The sequence below is a fragment of the Nothobranchius furzeri genome, chromosome 12, assembly GCF_043380555.1.
Source record: "Nothobranchius furzeri strain GRZ-AD chromosome 12, NfurGRZ-RIMD1, whole genome shotgun sequence".
Classification (NCBI taxonomy): Eukaryota; Metazoa; Chordata; class Actinopteri; order Cyprinodontiformes; family Nothobranchiidae; genus Nothobranchius; species Nothobranchius furzeri.
The window spans coordinates 64780111-64801368 of record NC_091752.1 but is presented as its reverse complement, the minus strand read 5'-3'; the positions used below and the strand labels follow the sequence as shown (position 1 = coordinate 64801368).

General features: G+C 43.9%; 1 protein-coding gene across 6 annotated transcripts in view; it reads left to right on the top strand.

Annotated features, from left to right (window-relative positions):
- pvalb6 (parvalbumin 6) overlaps positions 1-17087 on the top strand; it is a 122684-nt gene extending 105597 nt beyond the window's left edge. For all 6 annotated transcript variants that reach the window (XM_070542836.1, XM_070542835.1, XM_070542837.1 and 3 more), the window contains 4 exons: positions 12286-12369; positions 12577-12709; positions 12792-12901; positions 16564-17087. In XM_070542836.1, coding sequence (XP_070398937.1) covers positions 12286-12369; positions 12577-12709; positions 12792-12901; positions 16564-16589 — 353 coding nt within the window. In that variant the 3' untranslated portion in view covers positions 16590-17087. The remainder of the gene's footprint in view (positions 1-12285; positions 12370-12576; positions 12710-12791; positions 12902-16563) is intronic.
- The last annotated feature ends 4171 nt before the right edge of the window (positions 17088-21258 follow it).

Genomic DNA, 21258 nt, shown 5'->3' with positions numbered 1-21258 from the left:
AAATCAATGTTTATATGTAACCACGGGACCTCGAAATGGTGTAAAAAAGCATGTTTTTACTTATTTAATACGACCCAGACCTTAAATGTTTATGTTTCTAATAAACGCACAAGGAGACATTTGATTGGCTTTGAATGCTGATGCCTTCAGGGACAGATGAAATGGGATTTACATCTTTAATTTGTTTGCTAATATTATATGTAAATATGGGTTTGCGTGTTTTACTCATTAGTTCGTTATGAGTTTGAGTCGTTCCAGCAGAGCGACTCTAGGGACTGACTGTAATAATTCACCAACTGTTGAATGGATTTCCATTAAATAACATCAAATATTAACGTCTTTAATGGTCTGCTGAATGACCTGCTATCATGCTGTGTGGAGTAATTTCACCTCAGCTGGATATGCTGTTGCAAAACGTAGGCATGGGTTTGGGTTTGATGAAGTCTGTCACCAGGATCAAAATCTCAATGTGTAAAACTTTCTGCTAAACAAATGACATTCCATTTACGTCTGTGTGTTTGCAAGCGTTTTCTCTTCTGAGAACATGAAGAAGCATCAGGTGTAGCGGACATATTAAAAGGCACGTGGGATTAGAACAGTGGCACCTGTCTCTCTGCAACCATGAGCACTGGTCGAAGCAGGTTGGGGCGTTGTTCTGTCCCAAAGACCTTTGCTGGCCATAGTATCTCCTGTGTTACTTCCTTTGCCCCTTTTCAAACTCTGGGTGCCGTCCTGCTATGATCAGTTTTCTCAAGAAAATTGTTCCTTACCCCCAATGAGAGATGTGTTATGAAAGAGGTGAGGTTTTGATGCAAGCGCCATGACTCATCAGTTTCCACCGAGAGCGTTTCAGATGCAGAATTGAAATTGTATGTTTAAATGAGTGGACAGCTTGTTTGATCAATACATCTTCAGTGGTCTCTAGGAGGAATTAAAGTAAGTCGTACTCTGGGGAAACAAAACTCCGGTGCACCAGTTTCAGGAACTAGAGGGGTGTTTCTCAATGCCAAGACGCCTGACCTTGCGAGGCGATGTCTTGCGAGGCCAGGCGCCTTGCTTATGAGGACACTGTCCTTCCTTGGTCAAAGAAAACTGTTAAATGGAACAGACTTGCATCACGTGACCACAGCTTCCACGTGACACGGGAGATAACGTTATATTTTATACGTATTAGTTTCAATATAAATATATAACGAGCCTTTTACTTTTTAAATTGTGTATATATTTATTAAATTAAAAATATAAGTGAGTTACTACCCGCTAGCCACCGAAGCTGCAACTTCTAAGCAACTAACCAACAATAGATAACTTCTTTGTATCTAAAAAAAAAGTTTTAAACCAGTTGGCTTACTTTTAAACTTGAAATTTGCCCCCAAAGTAGCTGCCGGCTTCTGATCCGCCGTCCTTTTGAAAATACCGCAGTGTATTGTGGGTAATTTTTGACCAAGGCTAGGCTACAAGACGCCTCCCGTGTATCCTTGCTCCGCTAGCTAAATGGCTGACAAACGGAGAACACACGCCTCGGTAGAACATGAACATTGGAACACATCTTGGCGGCTCCCGATGACGTATCTCCTAGGCAACCGGGGCGGGGCCAAGACATCAAGGCAAGGTTCCTTGGCATTGAGAAACACCCAAGGTGAGTCACATCAGAGGAAAGCGTCAGACGACATGAATTGGACTCTTATTTTAGATTTTTGGACATCTCACGTCTGATTGACTAATAGCAACACAACTCTACCGCTGGCTCTGCTCTGCAACGTTGATGTTTTATCTCCACTAACAACACAAGCCTGAAGGAAGTTCTGCTGTGTGGTGGAGTTGCTAATACTAACAGTTAGCTTCTACTAGCCAAGACATTCTCTGCTGCTTCCCGGACGCTAAAGTATGACGTAGATCTGTCAGGATTTTCTAATCATAAAGTTTCACCATCTATTTTCTGTCAGAAGCTAATGCAGGATATAGGTGTAGGAGACTATTTTCATGTTCAGCCTGCATAAAAACTTTGATTATAATCAGAAATAATGGTTACAATGGGTTTTCGGTGTTCTACCCCTTTAAAAATAACTCGAAAATAAATCGCAAGTTTAAGAATCCACTGTGTTGATTGTTTCGGTACATACCTTCTCTGTTTTGTTGCTGTCTTTGAAAAAAAAAAGCGTGTGGTGTCATTTTTAATGTGATTCTGGACAAAAGTCTCATCCGTGCTGAAATACACATCATTTCTCTTTTCAAAAGATTCAGGAATCAAATGTGCTGTTCAGTCACTGATGAAGATGTAATATTTACATTAAGGAGTTGTAAGTATGTGTTTTATTTTGAAATGTATCAGGCCAGACCAACCAGATCTGTTGCTCGTGCATTGAATGTTCATTTCTCCAGCATAAGCCGTCTCCAAAGGCGTTTCAGAGAATATGGCAGTTCATCCAACCGGCCTCACAACCGCAAACGACATGTAACCACACCAGCCCAGGACCTCCACATCCAGCGGGTTCACCTCCAAGATCCTCTGAGACCAGCCACTCAGACAGCTGCTGAAACAATTGGTTTGCATAAACAAACAAATCTCAGGGAAGCTCAACTGCACGCTCGTCGTCCTCATCGGGGTCTTGACCTGACTCCAGCTCGTCGCCGTAACAGACTTGAGTGGGCAAATGCTCACATTCAATGGCATCCGGCACGTTGGAGAGGTGTTCTCTTCACGGATGAATCTTGGTTTACATTGTTCAGGGCAGATGGCAGACAGCGTGTGTGGCGTCGTGTGGGTGAGCGCTTTGCTGAATTCATTGTTGTGGATCGAGTGGCCCATGGTGGTGGTGGGGTTATGGTATGGGCAGGCATCTGTTATGGATGAAGAACACAGGTGCATTTTATTGATGGCATTTTGAATGCACAGAGATACTGTGATGACATCCTGTGGCCCATTGTTGGGCCATACATCCATGAGCATCACCTCATGTTTCAGCAAGATAATGCACGGCCCCATGTTGCAAGGATCTGTACATAATTCTTGGAAGCTGAAAACGCCACCGCCATTTTGATTGTGTCACACGTCTCATCACGTCCAGACAATTCTATAAAAGGGAAAAGAGGTGGAGCTGAGGGTGGGGCTGTAAGGCTGGGATCAAATGACGACACCAGTCGAACTGAAGCGATGTAGCTACATGCTAACTCAAAGCTAACGTGGAGGTGGGAACTAAGCTGACGGATGTTGCTACCTAGCTACAACCGGAGCTAACTGTGCACAAAACCGGAGCTTCTGAGTCAGAGGTGCGCCAGGCTGACAGCTGGGGACAACCATGTGGAGCACAGAGGTCTCCCGAGAACTCCACAAGCCGGCAGCCCGCGCAGCAGACAGGCGCTGCTGCGATCAGAGATACGTTGAGCTGCCATTGAGGGGAGGGGACCATACCGATAGTCGGAACCCAGCTCCACCAACATGTTATATTTCAACCCATTTTCTAAAGTGCAGCATTATGTTAAATGCACTGGGTTTTACCCTATTACATTTACATTTCATGGTTAAACAGTACATGTTAACATCTAAGCTCAGCTCGGCAGTGGCCTAAAATACATAAATATAATTTTACTTACCGAAAAAAATGAAGTGGAGACTCCTTGGACGCTCTATTAGTGCAATTAATACAACAGCAAGTCATTTTGTCCAACAATTGCACAAATAATATCCAGAAAAAACGCACAAACACTGCAAATAATGGTATAAGTTGAGAGACTAAAAATGGCAGAACAGTTTTAAGGCGAGACCGAGGCTCAGGCTGAGGCCTTTCCCCTGAGCTAACTCTGCGGTCACATGGGTCTGATGCTCATTAATTATTCTGAATTTTAGGCTTTTAATACACTTAAACAGAGGAGTGACAAAAAATTCACCCCCCTCAGAGTTGTCATGAGTGTAAACTAGATCATTTAAACCAAAAACATGTTTTGGTACCAGGCTGTAAACATGTTTATTTCTGCTGTGAAATTGGTATTTTTAACATGGGAGTCAATGAGGATTTGTTTGCTTCTGACACCAGCCCCTAGTGGATGAGGGTGGAACTGCAATTTTTGGTACTTACGTGTTGGCTTCATTTTCAGACCCGAATTATGGGGGCTTGGTCTCAACCCACTTTAAAGATGGCAATAAATGATGTTGGTGGACACACACACACACACACACACACACACACACACACACACACACACACACACACACACACACACACACTGTTACTGTATTGAATACCCATAAAAGCAGTTCTGCTGTTGGCAGGCCTGCCGTCCCTCCTGTTCCATACCTGCCAGAGGATTAGACGGTGGAGAGCACCGATAACAGCCAGATGATCCCCAGGCCGTCCTTTCCTGTCCATGCGCTTGTTTTGTTGTGCGTGTGTGGTTACACCTGGCTGCCAGCGTGCACTTAAGTGTTTGCTTGTCTTTTAACTTGCACACTGATTTTAACTTACATACAGCCCTTTCTCTCCTTTAAGCAGCTCAGAAGTAGAAATCAATAAGCAATAAAGCAGAGCGAGACGATAACTGGTGTCATTTAACCGTTGACCTTATTTGAAAGATTGACTCAATTCAGATCTTTCAGAGAGGTTCAAACTCTACAAGGGTTTTTTTTATTCTGCAGATGGCCTGTTTGAGCTGTTCTCCATGTTATTATCCAGCTGTGCTAACTGGAGTCTTTAATAAAGTAATCTATTGAAAGTGAAGTACCACATGACAACAAAGGTGACAACTTAGCAGCTCCACGTTCAGCTAATTTTCCCTAAATATGAACAACTTAAAGGTACAATATGTAAGAGTTATACAGTGAAATAATCACAAAGCAGTTTAATGTCTCATATTTGAAGTAGATTTCCTTCTCAACCAGCTGGAGTGTTGTCAGTTTTTCTCCTTTCAACAAAGCCAAAGAGGGACTTAGTCGTTGTTTACAATCTATGAGCCTGTGGGGTTGCCAAGTCTGCACCAAGCTAATGCCGCTGCACCGGCAGTTGTAATTGGACACCAGCCAGCAAAACGCAGCAGTGTTTTGGAAGGAATCAAAGCCAGTAAACAGAAGTGACCCTGAAGTTATTTCTCGTACCCCTAAGAAGCCACTGCATCTATTTGTTTTGCTTTAATATCAGCTAAAGAAGGCTAGAGGCTAACGTTGAGCTAATAACGCTAACAATGCTAACAACCTACTGTGTATGACTTGTCTTCACTCTTCATCTAGAATTTTCTTGCGGAGTCATATGTAACATACCAAAAGGCCAAGTATTTCATCAAAATGGCAAAAAGATACCTGCAGGCCCAACCAATGAATAATTATACGAGTCAATCTGACACCATGGTGCCGATACACGAGATGAACTGGTGTGCCACATCATATCAGTCTGCTCTCCAAACCACAAAAACACTGCTCAACAACCTTGTTGCCAAAGAAGGGAGCCATAACAACTCCTTCTCCTAGCTCCTCTAGCTGGAAACCCAATGTCTCATGCAGAAGATGAGACTTTTACTCTCTGAATAAAGCATATCTTTCTTGTCATAAATGACTTTTTAAAAACCTCATATTCTTTTCAATGAACAATTAGTTTAAATCCAGTGTTTGATTAATGAGTCAAATACTTTTGCATTGTGGGTTAAAATGAATATTGTTCCTGTAATGATTCATTTCAGATCTTAAGTTACACCAGATTAGTATTTGTTGATTTTAATATTAACTCTATCAGTATGAACCATCGACATATAAATATTGGACAATGGTTTTCCATAGGCTCCAATAACACGTTTTTGAGGCTAAATGGGAGGTGGCCACCACCGCCATTATGACCGTGTCACAGGTTCCGTCAAGCCCAGACAATTCCACAAAAGGGAAGAGAGGTGGAGCTGAGGGTGGGGCTGTAAGGCTGGGATCAACTGACGACACCCGGTCGAACTAGCTACAAGCTAACTTGAAGCTAACCCAAAGCTAACACGGAGGTGGGAGCTAAGCTAACGGAGGTAGCAACCTAGCTACAACCGGAGTTAACTGTGCACAACACCAGAGCTTCTGAGTCAGAGATACGCCGAGCTGACCGCTGGGTAAAACGGGTGGAACACAGAGGTCTCCGAGACCTCCACAAGCCGATAGTAGGAACCCAGCTCCACCAACATGTTATATTTCAACCCATTTTCTAAAGTGCAGCATTATGTTAAATGCACTGGGTTTTACCATATTACATTTAAATTTCATGGTTAAACAGTACATGTTAAAATCTAAGCTCAGCTCAGCAGTGACCTAAAATACATAAATATAATTTTACTTACCGAAAAAAATGAAGTGGAGACTCCTTGGACGGTCTATTAGTGCAATTAATGCCACAGCAAGTCATTTTGTCCAACAATTGCACAAATAATATCCAAAAAGAATACACAAACGCTACAACTAATGGTCTAAGTTGAGAGACTGAAAATGACGGAACAGTTTCCAAGCCAGGCTGAGGCTCTACTGAGGCCTTTCCCCGGAGCTAGCTCTGTGGTCACGTGGGTCTGATGCTCATTAATTATACAGAATTTTAGGCTTTTAATACACTTAAACAGAAGCGTGAGAAAAAAATTCACCCCCCTCAGAGTTGTCATGAGTCTAAACTAGATAATTTAAACCAAAAACATGTTTTGGTACCAGGCTGTAAACATGTTTATTTCTGCTGTGAAATTGGTATTTTTAACATGGGAGTCAATGAGGATTTGCTCGCTTCTGACACCAGCCCCTAGTGGATGAGGGTGGAACTGCAATCTATTTCATTTCTGCGTTTGCTTCAATTTGTCACCCGCATTGTGGGGGCTTGGTATGAACACAATAATATCACTATATTATTATTAAATGTTAACATTTTTGCTCCACATAACTGTTAGAACATTTTCACTTCACATTAAGAGTTGACCTCTAAGTATGTGAGTGATACTGATCACCGGACGCTAAACCAACAACAGCCTTCCCCGTCGTGACTGAAGATGCGTGAGTCCATGAATGTTAAGTGACAGTGTGACGTAGATCTGTCAGGATTTTCTAACCCCAGACTTTCTTCGTCAGTTTATCAGAAGCGAATGCAGGAGATAGGTGTAGGAGACTATTTCCACACTGTTAGTGCCTAAATCCTGGTATTATAAAAGCTAATTTTGCGGACTGGGATGAAGCTCACTTTTGTGCTTCTTTGCTTTGAGAACATTGCTTTACACTGTAAAAATGTTTTGTTTAGATCTGTCCTTCTGCTGGAAAGCGTTAGCTTGTCTTCACGTGGTTAGTGATAAATCACACAGACAGAAACTCATACACAGCTGTGGGGCGTGATGTCGTCTCTGCGGCTGAGACATCTCACTAAGTCCGTCTCATCCTCGTTTCAAGTTAAGTGGTTTGTTTTCCCTGCAGACGCCTCCGTGTTAAAGGTCACAGATGGAGATTGGGCTGTTACAGCGACAAAAGATGGGATGTGTGGCCACACAAGTTAAGCACTGTTCATTATTGATCAGTGTGTGCAGCAGTGTGTTACCGAAGTGGATAACGCCATGCCTCTCCTCAAGCTCATACATCACTGATGTCCGTTGTGACACCACTGGAAGAAATCCACGAACTGCCTCAGATTGAAGCTGAGACTTGAGTCATTTCTTAATGAAACATTTCTACATCTAGAAGGAAATTTTCCTAGATATGTTGGAACTTGTTGCCATTTAAACATGGACATTGGCCTGATTTGTGTATTTTCTCACTACCAGATTTTCTAACAAAAAAGATATTAAGGTGGGGACTTGGACAAAAGTCATGCAGCGTTGCACGAACTGGCGTGACCAGTTAGGACGTAGTGTGTGTGATCGTTGTGATGTGAATGGCGTTCAGCTTCTTCCACATCAGTCTGTAAAACTCACTTAAAGCAGCTTTAGAGAATATACAGAACAAGCCAGTTTTTGAACATAAACACGGTTACATATTACTCACCCCTCCCCTCGAGTCTCTTCCCTGAGACGCTTCTGCCAGAACCAGACACCCGTATTTCAAGAGGAAACAAGATAGCGCTAAACACCAGTCATCGTTTTTTAGGTCAAAATTCTTTTGTTGTCCGTGACTTCAAAGGGGCATTATGGAAGTTTGACAGCCAAAACATGTATAGAAATAATAAATTTCTTCTTCATACATTCTCCTGCAATGCCCTGGTCCTGTAGAATGAGCCCTGGCATTTTTACTGTGATTGCCTGTTTTCTGTAAAATCACAGAAAAAGAGAGATGCTCGGGTCGAGCAGGCTGCTTCATGCGCGTTCACGCTCAGGCATAGCCCGTAGCATTTGCTATCCGTAGCTTTAGCAGCAGAGAGTGAGGTAGTGCCAACTCAGCGACTTTGTCCCTGTTCCTAACGCCTAGTGATGAATCTAGCTACATTTCTGAGGACCCTTAGCTACTTTCTTCTAGACATTTCCTTCAAATTTGCAACAAAATAGCCATTTTCGCTCCGAACCGTTCTTTGAACATTGTTTTAGCTGTCATCAAGGATATAAATGTTACAGATACCAAAGTCATCATTGGTGCTTTAGCTCACCTAGTTAGACGTCGGACTCTCGTGCAGAAAATCTGGGTTCGTTTCTAGATGTGAACATAATTTATTTAGAGTTTCTTTTTTACATTAATGGTATATTTTTTACAGTAAGATGCCCAAATTTTTATTTGAGACTCGCTGAACGGAATTGAATTCACAGATAAAAAAGATGTGGGTTCAACTTTCATTTTGGAACAATTTTTCAAGCAAGGGAAGGGAATGATCTGAGCATGCAGGAGGACTGACCCATCTTAAACCTTTGTCAGCTGTGCTGAAGAGAAAGGTACAGAACCAAATTATTTAATTAATTAGCTTTGCGTTCTCCTGCCCTCTGCCCTCTGGGCCACACACACACACACACACGGGACTGTCTCAGCTGTTATTTTCGTTAAGGAGTGTGCACGTACAGCATGCGTGCCTCGTGCACGAGCCTACTATTGAAGCTGGCGTTATGCTTTTGGCCTGAGGGGGCAATAGCGAGCATAAAAATTCAAAACTCTGTAAAGTCCCTTTCAAGTGGTGTTTTTCTTGTTGGGACTCTGGTAGTTTGTCCTAAAGTAGAAGTGGTAGCAGCCGGCCGGTTCTCCTTTTGATATTACTGAGCAGAGAACCTCTCACAGCAGTGGTGTTCTGTTGCTAAGTACATGGGTGTGAAATTAATGGAAGACCCAGGGAAGTACAGCGGTGCAACGAGATGACAAACCGGATGGTCCAGCGATTGGGGGGGGGGGGCTGCTGCCTATCTCCAGCGGTCAACGGGCAATCAGGCGGGGTACACCCTGGACAAAGTGCCAGTCCATCACAGGGCAACACAGAGACACACAGAACAAACAATCATGCACGCACAAACACTCACACCTAAGGACAATTTAGACAGACCAATCAACCTAACAGTCATGTTTTTGGACTGTGGGAGGAAGCCGGAGTACCCGGAGAGAACCCACGCATGCACAGGAAGAACATGCAAACTCCATAAACAAAGATCTCAAGCCGGGAAGTGAGCCCATGACCTTCTTGCTGCAAGACAACAGCTCTAACCACTGTGCCACTGCGCAGCCCTAATGTCTGTTATGTATAAGTCAGGGGTCGGCAACCCGCGGCTCTCCATCCATCTGATGCGGCTCTCTGTGCTTGTAAAATAATGAATGGATATTTAAATAAAAAGCTTTATATTTTGCTGCATAAATTTTACATCTGTAAGCTAATTCTAAATGTAAAGATTGTCTGCGTAAACCTGAACAGGTCCAACCCGGTCTGACTGTGAGACCGGGTTGATGTGTCACACTTGTGCGTAGTCATAGGCGCTTCCTGAGCTGAAGAGGATATGAGATTCTGGGATTCTCCTCAGACAGGCTCCTGGATGTGTCGCCACACTGGAGACAGGAACAAGCACTATTCAGCCAAAGTTTCATAATCAGGAAACATTTTCTGATTTTCTCTCTGAGAGACCGGGTTTGGAAAACGCTCGCTTCAGTCGGTGGAATCTTCCCGCATGCGCTCTGGTTCTGCAACGCGCTCCAAGCCCCTTTCCACATCTTCAGCTCGCTGTGCACCGTACGTACGCGCTGACAGTGAGCTGCACTGAGCGGTGTCCAGCTCAGATGTTCAGAAGGAAATCTTTTCTTGAGTGATTTAACTACATCTGCGATGTGCGTAGAATAAAATGTCAGTTCGTCTGCATGCATCGGGGTAATTCTTTCTATTCTTTCTCCGTCAAAATAAACGGTCAAATACGGGAACTGTCCGGTCAACACAAGCCCTGCTTTTAACTGTTCTGTTTTCTTGTGAAAATAGATAAAATTAAACTTGATTAACATCAGAGCCAGGCGCACTGCACCGTTATCTCCGTCACTGTAAATGAGGGAAAAACAAAATGATCGGATCCTTTTCTGACCTTCCCCACCTACAAAGTTTAATTACAACAATCAAACGTGACAGAGCCTGGATTTGTATTCTGAACAGTCTAAACATGTTTTAAAAAGAAACGTATGACAAAAGTGGCACCTGCTCAGTAAAACCACCAACAGGGTGAAAAATATCTAAATATTGTAGGCAGAGACGGGCTAAAACTTCTGAATCCACTTTATATAAATCATTTTATTGATTATCTTTTTTATGAAAGATAACTCTGACGTACACGAGCGACCGGTACTGGCTGCTGTCACTTGTTATTGGTTAAAGCAGCTCTCTGCTGTCTGAGGGTAGGCCCCGCCCACAACGCCGCGGCCGCTGTGGTTCCCAGTGTTTTCTTTACTGTGGGAAACGGGTAATAATGGCTCTTTGATGGGAACAGGTTGCCGACCCCTGGTTTAAGTAAAGCCATCCTGGTTCATGAAATGCATTTAGGCAACCGTGCTGGATTAGTTTTAATCCTCTTTCTACAACAAAAACTTAATTATTTTTTTAAGTAGAACCCCCTTAACAGCCACACTTGGCAGGAATAAAACGTCTCAACAGTTTGTTTATATTGCATTCTCGTCGCTCAGAGATAAAAGTCCATCCACCCATCCATCCATCCATTGTCTGAACCCACTTTGTCCACGTAGGGCCGTGGGGGGGGGCTATCTCCAGCGGTCAATGGGCAATCAGGCGGGGTACACCCTGGACAGAGAGCCAGTCCATCGCAGGGCAAGAGATAAAAGTCATAAACATAAAATTCAGTTATAATAAAATCAATGTTAAATCATTTGGTTTGCTTCTTTTTTAACGAGTTTTCATGAGGAACATAACTGGAAAGTTTGTATTAACATCCATTCAAGGTGGAGCAGAAAGGAGCTCCACAGCCAATCAGGTAGCAGTGTTAGCATGACAAGCTGCAAGGCTGAACTGTGGGAAATGAGATAAATACCTATATATGCTGTCAAGGCTGTGTCCCAACATTTCTAACGGCTCTAACTTAGGGTTTGGAGGCTGTGAGTCTCTTTCTACACAAACGTTGTAATTCTTAGAAAAAAAATGTGTCCCAGGAAAACGTGTGCCACCCTGAGCACATTTCTGATTTACGAATCAGGAACTACGTGCAGCAAGGCCTGGGACCTTGAGGTTGGGAGGGTGCAGCTTCAGATTCCTGCAGGTCCGCATCAGTCCTGACCTCACCTGGACATGAAACACCACACAGGTGGTGAACAGCTGCTGGTGGTTACGACCGTTTCAGAGGTCACCAGTACTCCAGAACCTTCCACAGGAGAGCCAGCTCCATCATGAAAGACCCCTCCCCCTCCCAACACGGACTGTTTGCACTCTGACCTTCAGGATGGAGGTACAGCAGCCTAAAATGCAGAACCTCCAGGATGTTGTAGACAAGATCAGGTTTTCTGTCTCACAGCCAAATAAACACGATTGCTCCGAGAATTAGTTTGACTTCAAAGTAAAATTGAAGCGGCTTCCATTCAGCTTCATCCTTATCCACAGTCCTGACTTCCTCCACTTCCTGCTGGCGTGTTGAGCACGGAGTGTGTGTGTTTGTAAAATGATCAGATTCCCCCACAAAGACCGGTAAAGCCTCACCTTTCATGTCCGAATGTGGACCTGGCTGTCCTCCTTAAAGAAAACCAAACCATGACGCTTCTCTCAACGCTCCTCCGGAGCTCTCGCAAAGTGACGTCCTGCTCCGTCTCCAGAGCGTCACTTTAGTATAACCAGAACGTCTCAGCTCTCTCTGCTCACCCGAGGCATGGTTTCTAACCTCAGCACTCTCTCCCTTTTCTCTCCCTTCCTCTCTTTTCCTTAGTCTGTTTCTCTCCATCAGGCAAAATGGCAATGAGCAGCATCCTCAACGCTGACGACATCAAGAAGGCTCTCGATGCATTTGCAGGTAAGGATGAATGAACGGATGTTGCACTAGAGAAAAGGTCCTTTCAGGGGAGCCGTGCTCCCCTTGGCTCCCCCTGGCTCCCCCAAATGTTGAATCAGTTTTTATGCATCTAAGACAAAATGACTCCTTCGTTTAAATTGTGAATGGACTAATGGAAATAGTCAAAGAATGTTGATGTTGTGGAGCTCTGTGTTCACATGCCTGAAGCCGCCGAGTCTTTTGACCACAAGAAGTTTTTCGACATGCTGGGTCTGAAGTCCAAGTCCTCTGATGATGTGAAGAAAGTCTTCACAGCGTTGGATGCAGATAACAGCGGCTTCATAGAGGAAGAGGAGCTCAAGTGAGACAGAGCACACTCAGACGAACACAGCAACAAAAGTGCATTTCATGACTAGATCTGCTTTTATTTGTCTTTGTCAAAGATTTGTCCTGAAGAGTTTTTCCAAAAACGCCAGGGACCTGACGGACAAAGAGACCAAAGCCTTTATAAAAGCAGCCGACATGGACGGAGACGGCAAGATTGGCATTGAAGGTAAAGAGCGGCACTAACTTTTTCTGGTGTTGTCCGAAAGGGCACGGCACAAGCAAATGGAAGCACAAGGCGGCCGTAAAGAAATCACGAACTGTGCGGAACAGATCGGAGAACATCTCGCGGAAAATGTTAGATGACGCTAAAGCGCCAGGGACTGAAGGAGCTAAACAGCCATCTTTTTATTCGTGGAAGGAAACGCGGGTTTGAAGGTGGTGACTAGAAATTTAGAAAGTCTCTAAAATACATAAACTCAGTTTAGACAGACTTGGAGCTACGCTCTCTGTTGTCCTGGTTGGGACACACCCAGATGTCCTCCCCAGCACACTGGTCCACTCTCACCTCTGGTGATGTGGGGTGGTACTGCAATTCCACATCTGGTCCCGTTCATCATAGTTGCTATGTATTCCTTATAATTATTCCTTTTGAAGTAAGACTGAACCTCCTCGTTTTCCACTCAGGACCGACAATACATGAACAAGAAGTGACTTATTTTGACTCCTAAATCCAAAATCTTGGTTTTATCTCAGTAGTGACCTGATTTTTCATGAACCTATCTTTAATCCTTAACACTGTGAAAGTTTCCAGGTGTTCTGAAGAATTCATGATGCAGCAATGTCCCTAAATTCTAAATTTGATTCCTGGAAACTCACCTAAAGGATTATTAGGAACACCACACTAATATGGTGTTTGACCCCCTTTCACCTTCAGAACTGCCTTAATTCTACGTGGCGTTGATTCAACAAGGTGCTGAAAGCCTTCTTTAGAAATGTTGGCCCATGCTGATAGGATAGCATCTTGCAGCTAATGGAGATGTGTGGGATGCACATCCAGGGCATGAAGCTCCCGTTCCACCACATCCCAAAGATGCTCTATTGAGTTGAGATCTGGTGACTGTGGGGGCCGTTGTAGTACAGTGAACTCATTGTCATGCTCAAGAAACCAGTTTGAAATGATTGGAGCTTTATGACATGGTGCATTATCCTGCTGGAATTAGCCATCAGAGGATGGGTATGGTGGAGGATAGACATGGTCAGAAACAATGCTCAGGTAGCCCGTGGCATTTAAACCATGCCCAGTTGGCACTAAGGGGCCTAAAGTGTGCCAAGAAAACATTCCCCACACCATGACACCACCACCACCAGCCTGCATAGTGGTAACAAGGCATGATGGATCCATGCTCTCATTCTGTTTACGCCAAATTCTGACTCCACCATTTGAACGTCTCAACAGAAATGGAGACTCATCAGACCAAGTAATATTTTTCCAGTCTTCAACCGTCCAATTTTGGTGAGCTGGTGCAAAGTGTAGCCTCTTTTTCCTATTTGTAGTGGAGATGAGTGGTACCCGGTGGGGTCTTCTGTTGTTGTAGCCCATCTGCCTCATGGTTGTGGGTGTTGTGGCTTCACAAACGCTTTGCTGCGTTCCTCGGTTGTAACGAGTGTTAGGATCTTCCATCAGCTTGAATCAGTCGGCCCATTCTCCTCTGACCTCTAGCATCAACAAGGCATTTTCGCCCACAGGACTGCCGCATACTGGAGGTTTATCCCTTTTCACACCATTCTTTGTAAACTCTAGAAATGGTTGTGGGTGAAAATCCCAGTAACTGAGCAGAACTCAAAATAGCTTAAATCACCTTTCTTCCCCATTCTGACATTCAGTTTGGAGTTCAGGAGGTCGTCTTGACCAGGACCACACCCCTAAACGCATTGAAGCAACTGCCATGTGATTGGTTGTTTAGATAATTGCATTAAGGAGAAGTTGAACAGGTGTTCCTAATGATCCTTTAGGTTCTCAGAGAACGGGAGTCATTTTTGTAAGTTTTACCTTTAATTTCGGGAAATTTGTGAATGTTTTGAAAACATTTTGTGCATATTGAAGTCAAAATTAGGGATTTTATTTTTCACATACAAGTATGACAATAATTTGGTCTCGACTCCATTTTGCTCCTCCCCCATAGTAATGATTGAGAACATATTTTATGGTGTGGCCTGTAGCTCTAACTCGCCGCTGCACACTCACGGATTCTCCTTTATTTTACGGCACATCAACTATCGGACGCAGTGTGTTCAAACCTCTCAAACCGGGCATGATGCGACTTGTTATGCATCAATGTCAGCACAGTGGCAGAATGAGCCAGTCAAAGTTGATTCATGCCTCCAGCAGCCGAGGTCAAACTGACGTACAGCTGTGAAGTGGGACGGCCAGCACGCAGCGCTTTGTTCTAACCTGAAACTATCGTCATCTGCTCCTTTTGCGGTGTCGCTTCAGACAGGAAACAAGCCAATGCATCACTGAGCTGGCTGCATTAGGTTTGTGTGCATCTCCCAAAGGAAACAGCATCAATCTCAGAAAGAAATATTATTTTTTTATTTCAAAAGGCACCACAGATGTGTGTGAATTGTCTGAAACTGTAAGCCTCCTGCATAACAAACATATTTAGATAAAAACACCACACTTCCTGCTGAGCTTTTCTAGCCTGGCAAGTCTCCGTTTAATCGTTAAGTTCAGCACGTTCTTGTTGATGGGTTTAGAATTCACACCGGGTGCCTCCGCAGTAGCGCCGTTTACTGGTGAACGCCGCCGTGCGTCAATTCGCACGGGGAGAGTTTCAAACGTGGAGCAGTGGTGGCGCTGTCGGCCAAGTTGGACTTGTGAGGTCACAAAAGCACGGGAGAACTATTTTTTTATGTCTTACACTGACCATCCAACTCTGATTTCTATTCTAACGGGTCACTCAGAGCTTTTCATGCAGTCTGAACATGAAAATAGTCTCCTACACCTGTCTCCTGCATTAGCTTCTGATAGAAAACAGACAGGTCTTGGCAGATCTACGTCACACTGTCACTTAGCATTCATGGACTCACCTATCTTGGCTCACGACGGGGAAGGCTGTTGTTGGTTCATTGTCCAGGAAACAGCAGCGTACGTCTCAGCTAGTAGAAGCTAACTGCTAACATTAGCAACTCCACCACACAGCAGAACTCCTCCAGACTTGTGTCATTTGTGTAAATAAAACATCAACGTTGCAGAGCAAACATAGAATCGTGTTGCCGTTAGCCAATCAGAGGCGAGATGTCCAAATATCAGGAAATAAGACTCCGGATCCAGCCATCTGAGGGTTAGGGTAAACATCGGACCTTGACGCGTCCCAGAAGTGCGTTGCATCAAAAATAGAACCCGGTCCTGTCTTTAGCACGGAGACACTTCTAGCATGCGCCTGAAGCGTTTGGTGTGAATCAAACCGTAGACTACACTGGCTTCCATGTGCTGCTGCTGTAACGCATCACAGATGCTCCAGGTGTGAACGGGGATCCGACATTGTTGGAATAAAACTGTGGTTTGAAAATAAAATTCCCTTTTCAGACAGAAATCCTTGATTCAAGCTGAGGACTCAAACAGTTGTCAGTGACTGTGTGGCGGTACCCGTGTACTTTTACCACACTGGTGGAAAATGTGTGGAAATAAAGGTGAATCCTGAGGTTCACTAACGAATCTGCGTATTTGTTTGTTTATTTTCATTGTGTTGTTGTACTAACTAAAAAAATAAGCACGGTTGCAACCATTAAAGTTACGTTACCCATCGTTGACCGTTCTATTAAAAAAGGTCCTGATCTGGTTTGAACTGAACCGATTTCTGACACAATCTTTTTTTTGTCTTTCAGAATTTTCTGCCCTTGTGAAAGAATAACCAGCCACCCCTCACAATGAAAGACCACCTCCCACCTACCGGCACATCCTGGCCACCTCCCCGTCCCTCCCCCTGCTCCCCCTGCTCCCCACCCGCCAGTCCGGCCAAATCCCTCCCCCTTGTCTCCTCTCTCTCCTCCACACAAGCTGCAGTGACCCTATTTATTTCATCCTTTTTATACAAACCGCTCTTTTTGGGTTTATGTATAGAGATAAAGCAAACCTGTAGGAATAAAACACATTTAAAGGAAAACGTAGCATTTCCTGCTCTTTTTCTCACTATTTCCTCCTAATTCTTCACCTTTCTGCTTTTTTCCTCCTTTTATCTCCAGTTCATCACCTCTGGCTCAGTCCCCTCCCTGCACTGACTCTCCCATTTCTCCTCCCATCACCTCACCCTTCCCTCCATCCATCACTCTGTGCTCAGACGATGAGATGCTGTAAAGAAAAAGTGTCAAGCTGTAAAAGGATGAAATAAAATGAAAAAGTAAAAAGCACATTAGACCTCTGACTCTTTTATTTGCGTTTTGGACAACAGTCAAGTTAATGAAGGACTTTTGTCACAGAGAGAAAAGCTTTTTATCGCAGCCAAAGTGTGATGCTGCCGTCAGGCTATTAGCAGAATTGGATCCACACCAAGGTTCGATTTAGGTTAAGTATCCCCAGCAGAGAGTTTAAATAGGCAGCACAGGAATCTCTATAGAGGGACACTTTAATGTCCATGTAAATAAATAAAGATCTGATGTGCACAGGGACAGGAACAGCTCCAAGCTATTTCTCCTACAGTAGACGCAGCAGTCACACATGTGATCAACGCTTCACTGACATCCGGTACATTTCCCACCTCTCTCAAGCATGCTCAGGTTAAACCGCTGCTAAAAAAAAATCCCTTCCTCCAAATCATGTGGAGAACTACCGACCTATCTCTCTTCTCCATTTTCTGTCCAAAATCATTGAAAGGGTGGCTTTCAAGCAGATCACAGAATACCTCTCACAAAACTGTCTGCTTGACCCTTACCAATCTGGGTTCAAAAAGGGCCACTCCACTGAAACTGCTCTGTTAGCAGTGACGGAATCCTTAAAAGAAGCTAGAGCGACAGGCAAATCCTCCGTGCTTATCCTGCTCCACTTATCGGCAGCATTTGACACTGTCAACCATGGCTTCCTTTTGTCCACACTCTCTAGCATGGGCATCACAGAGAAAGCACACGCCTGGTTTGAATCGTACCTCACAGAACGATCATTCAGTGTATCTTGGCTTGGACAATCCCCTACCGTGCACCATCTTGCCACAGGAGTCCCCCAGGGCTCTATACTAGGACCTCTTCTCTTTGCCATATTCACCACCTCACTGGGCGAGATCATTCAATCACATGGCTTCTCCTACCACTGCCATGCAGACGACACCCAGCTCTATCTGTCATTTCCACCGGACGACCACACTGTCTCTGCACGAATATCAAACTGTCTCTCTGACATATCTAAATGGATGAAATCCCACCATCTCCAACTCAATCTCTCTAAAACTGAACTACTTGTCATCCCAGCAAAACCATCCATACAACACAATATCTCAATCCAAAATGACTTCATATCTCTGGCTCCTTCAAAGGCAGTTCAAAATCTGGGTGTTGTGATTGATGAACACCTGACCTTTAAAGATCATGTTGCCTCTGTTGCTCGTTCATGCCGCTTTGCGCTGTATAGCATACGAAAGATCAGACCATACCTAACACAACATGCCACCCAGCTCCTGGTGCAATCTACTGTCATCTCCCGCCTCGATTACTGCAATGCCCTTCTAACTGGTCTTCCAGGCTGTATTGTGAGACCTCTTCAAATGGTCCGGAATGCAGCGGCGCGTCTGGTCTTCAATCAGCCAAAAAGAGCACACGTCACCCCTCTGTTCATTGAGCTCCACTGGCTACCGCTAGCAGCACGCATCAAATTCAAATTGCTAACACTAGCATACAAAGTCCGAGATGGTACGGCTCCCATCTACCTGAATCCTCTTACAAAGGCTTACGTCTCGGCCCGGCCGCTCTGGTCATCACAGGATCGTCGCTTAGCAGTGCCTACACCACGCTCAGGACAATCCAGACTCTTCTCCTGCATCGTTCCACAAATGTGGAATGACCTTCCAAGCACTACCTGAACAGGGGCTTCCTTTTCGAATTTCAAGAAACTCCTGAAGACCCTGCTCTTCAGAGAGCATCTTCTTAACTAGCACCCTCCCTGCACCCATCCCCCCACTCTACTGTCCACTCCTTTGTTTCCGCCTCTCCATGATTCATCATGCTGCCTCACTGCCAAATACTGCCAGTGGAAAACTTCAGTGAGAAGGATCTGTGGTCAGAAATAACATTTAGCCATTTAGATGTGTGTTGAGTAAAAGTCATGAATACTGTCTTGATGGCTTCCTGATTGGCTTCAGTTTGGGGAAATAGGATTGATGAGCTAACAGCTAGTCTGAAATGCAGCCAACAGGGGTATTCTCCCTTCTTAAAGCAGCACTAACATGTACATTTTGACACGAAAATGTTATTTAGTTTTAGTTTTCTTGTGTTCTGTTTCTTTTCTAGTTGTTTTTCTGTTATTATCTCGTACAGATTAGCCAAGTTTCCATTTTTCCTTATTTGTTGACAGTCTCGGTTTCTTACGGTCGCCCACGTCAGCGATGTTGAAGGTGCCACTCCCACTGCTGTTTATCTTAGTTTTAGTCTTTTACCTAAAATTCTTTTTAATTTTAGTCACAATTCATTTTTCTTCTGCTGCAAACATTTTCATGTTAACTACACCTTCACGAAACTAAAGCAATAGGAAATATTCTTATTCCACACTTTGGATCAACAAAACTTTATATGTTTATTTTAATAACAATGGTTAATGGAAAATACCAAAACGAACACTGACTCTTTGGAATTGTGTCTCTCAGTATTAATATAGTAAACAAATCTGCCTAATGTGCAGTAATATTTGTAAACACTGCAGGAAATGACATCATACCACCAAACACTGATTGTACTATAGAGAGACTAAATAACTTCTGCATCACGGGTCCCCGGAAGAAGGAAAAAATGAATGCAAGTCAACGGGGCTAAAAACGCTACTTCCTAATCCGCTTTGCCTTACGCCCTGGATCACACATATGTTGTACTGGAATTTAAATGAAAAGTAATGATGGATGTTTCGACCACGCCAGTCATGTACTTTGAGGTTTTTTTAAGCTTGTAAAAGTTCGTAAGTAGCCTGACTATGTCGGCACGTCACATATGTGACATCACCACATAACCTCCCCTCCCCTAGCGTAGCTGCTACTTACCACATGGCCAGATTTATGGTGGTTCTTTGCTCCTGTAGGAAGTTTGCTGAACTTACAGCCATTTTCCCTCAGTTTTCTCCGTGTCTGGTTTGATGACATCACTTTCGGGAAGCACATTTGTAGTCCTGGACTTATTTTTTTTTTTATTAGAAAATAGCGTTTTTAGCCCCGTTGGCTTGCTTTCATTTTTTCGTTCTTCAGGGGACCCGTGGTCCGGAAGTAGATGGGCGTGACGTAAGCTTGGTTTATGCTTGACGCATTCACTTTCCGCTTGGTGGTGCGGCTCACGGATGGAACGCGCTTCACAACTCGCAGCGTTTATGGTTCATGCAGCTTGTCTCTGCGGTGAGCCAATATTCTCCCAAACTGTAGGGGGCAGCATGGAGCTCTACGGCATGCATCCAACACTACACCATAGTAGAAGTAAAAATTACTGTTGTTTACAACATGGCATGCCAGCATTTTTAACAGCGTCCTCGTCTTTTCCGACAGTGCGAGCTATTTCTCTCCAAGAATTATTAACAACATGTTGATCACGGTGATCTTTGAGAGCTGAATCATACAATGTCTGTATTTACCAACCTCTGCCATACTAGTTCTTGTCGGTCCGCCATGTTTTTCCACATCCGACCGTCCGCGTGGTTAGAAAATTTCCTAGGTGCGCGGTGTGAAAATTTTGGGCCGTGCGGAGGCGCGGTGGAGGGGCGTGGTTGTTAAAATGATGTAATTTCACCACGCGGAGCCGTGAGAACCTCGCAGACGCGTCAAGCATGAACCAAGCTTTAGGCTCCCTATGGTTGTAGCAGAGCAACACAAATGTTTAAACAACCAGATGCTCCACTTCGTGCGTTCGGTTCTGCTTCAGCATTACTGCCCCCCTACTACCAACCACCGCAACAGCCGTGGACATTTTCTCCCTTTAGACATGAACTGTTCAATTGTTACCAGCATAAACATCAACATATGATGTATGCGGTTAGCATTAGCTTGTTCAAACAGTGGCCGACTCTTGATTGGTTCTTTTTTCTTTTCTCCCATCTTTTCCGTTTTCTGGTTGGATTTTTGTTACAGTCGATTTCCGTAGTCTTTTACTCATTGGCAAAAACGTCGGTCACCATTCATCATAATTCAATCTTTAATAGAAGAACAAATGTAAGTTTCTTTTTTGTTTGCAAAAATTAATTCTTCACAAAAAAAATAAAATATTTTGTCAATGAAATGAACGCTGATCTCTAAGAATGCTAATTTCTAAGTGCAGTAAAGTTTTACATAACATGGATATCAGCAGAAGGCAGTAACTCCTGCTGGACTTTTCACGTAACAGGATTTGATTTAAAATTAAGTTGGA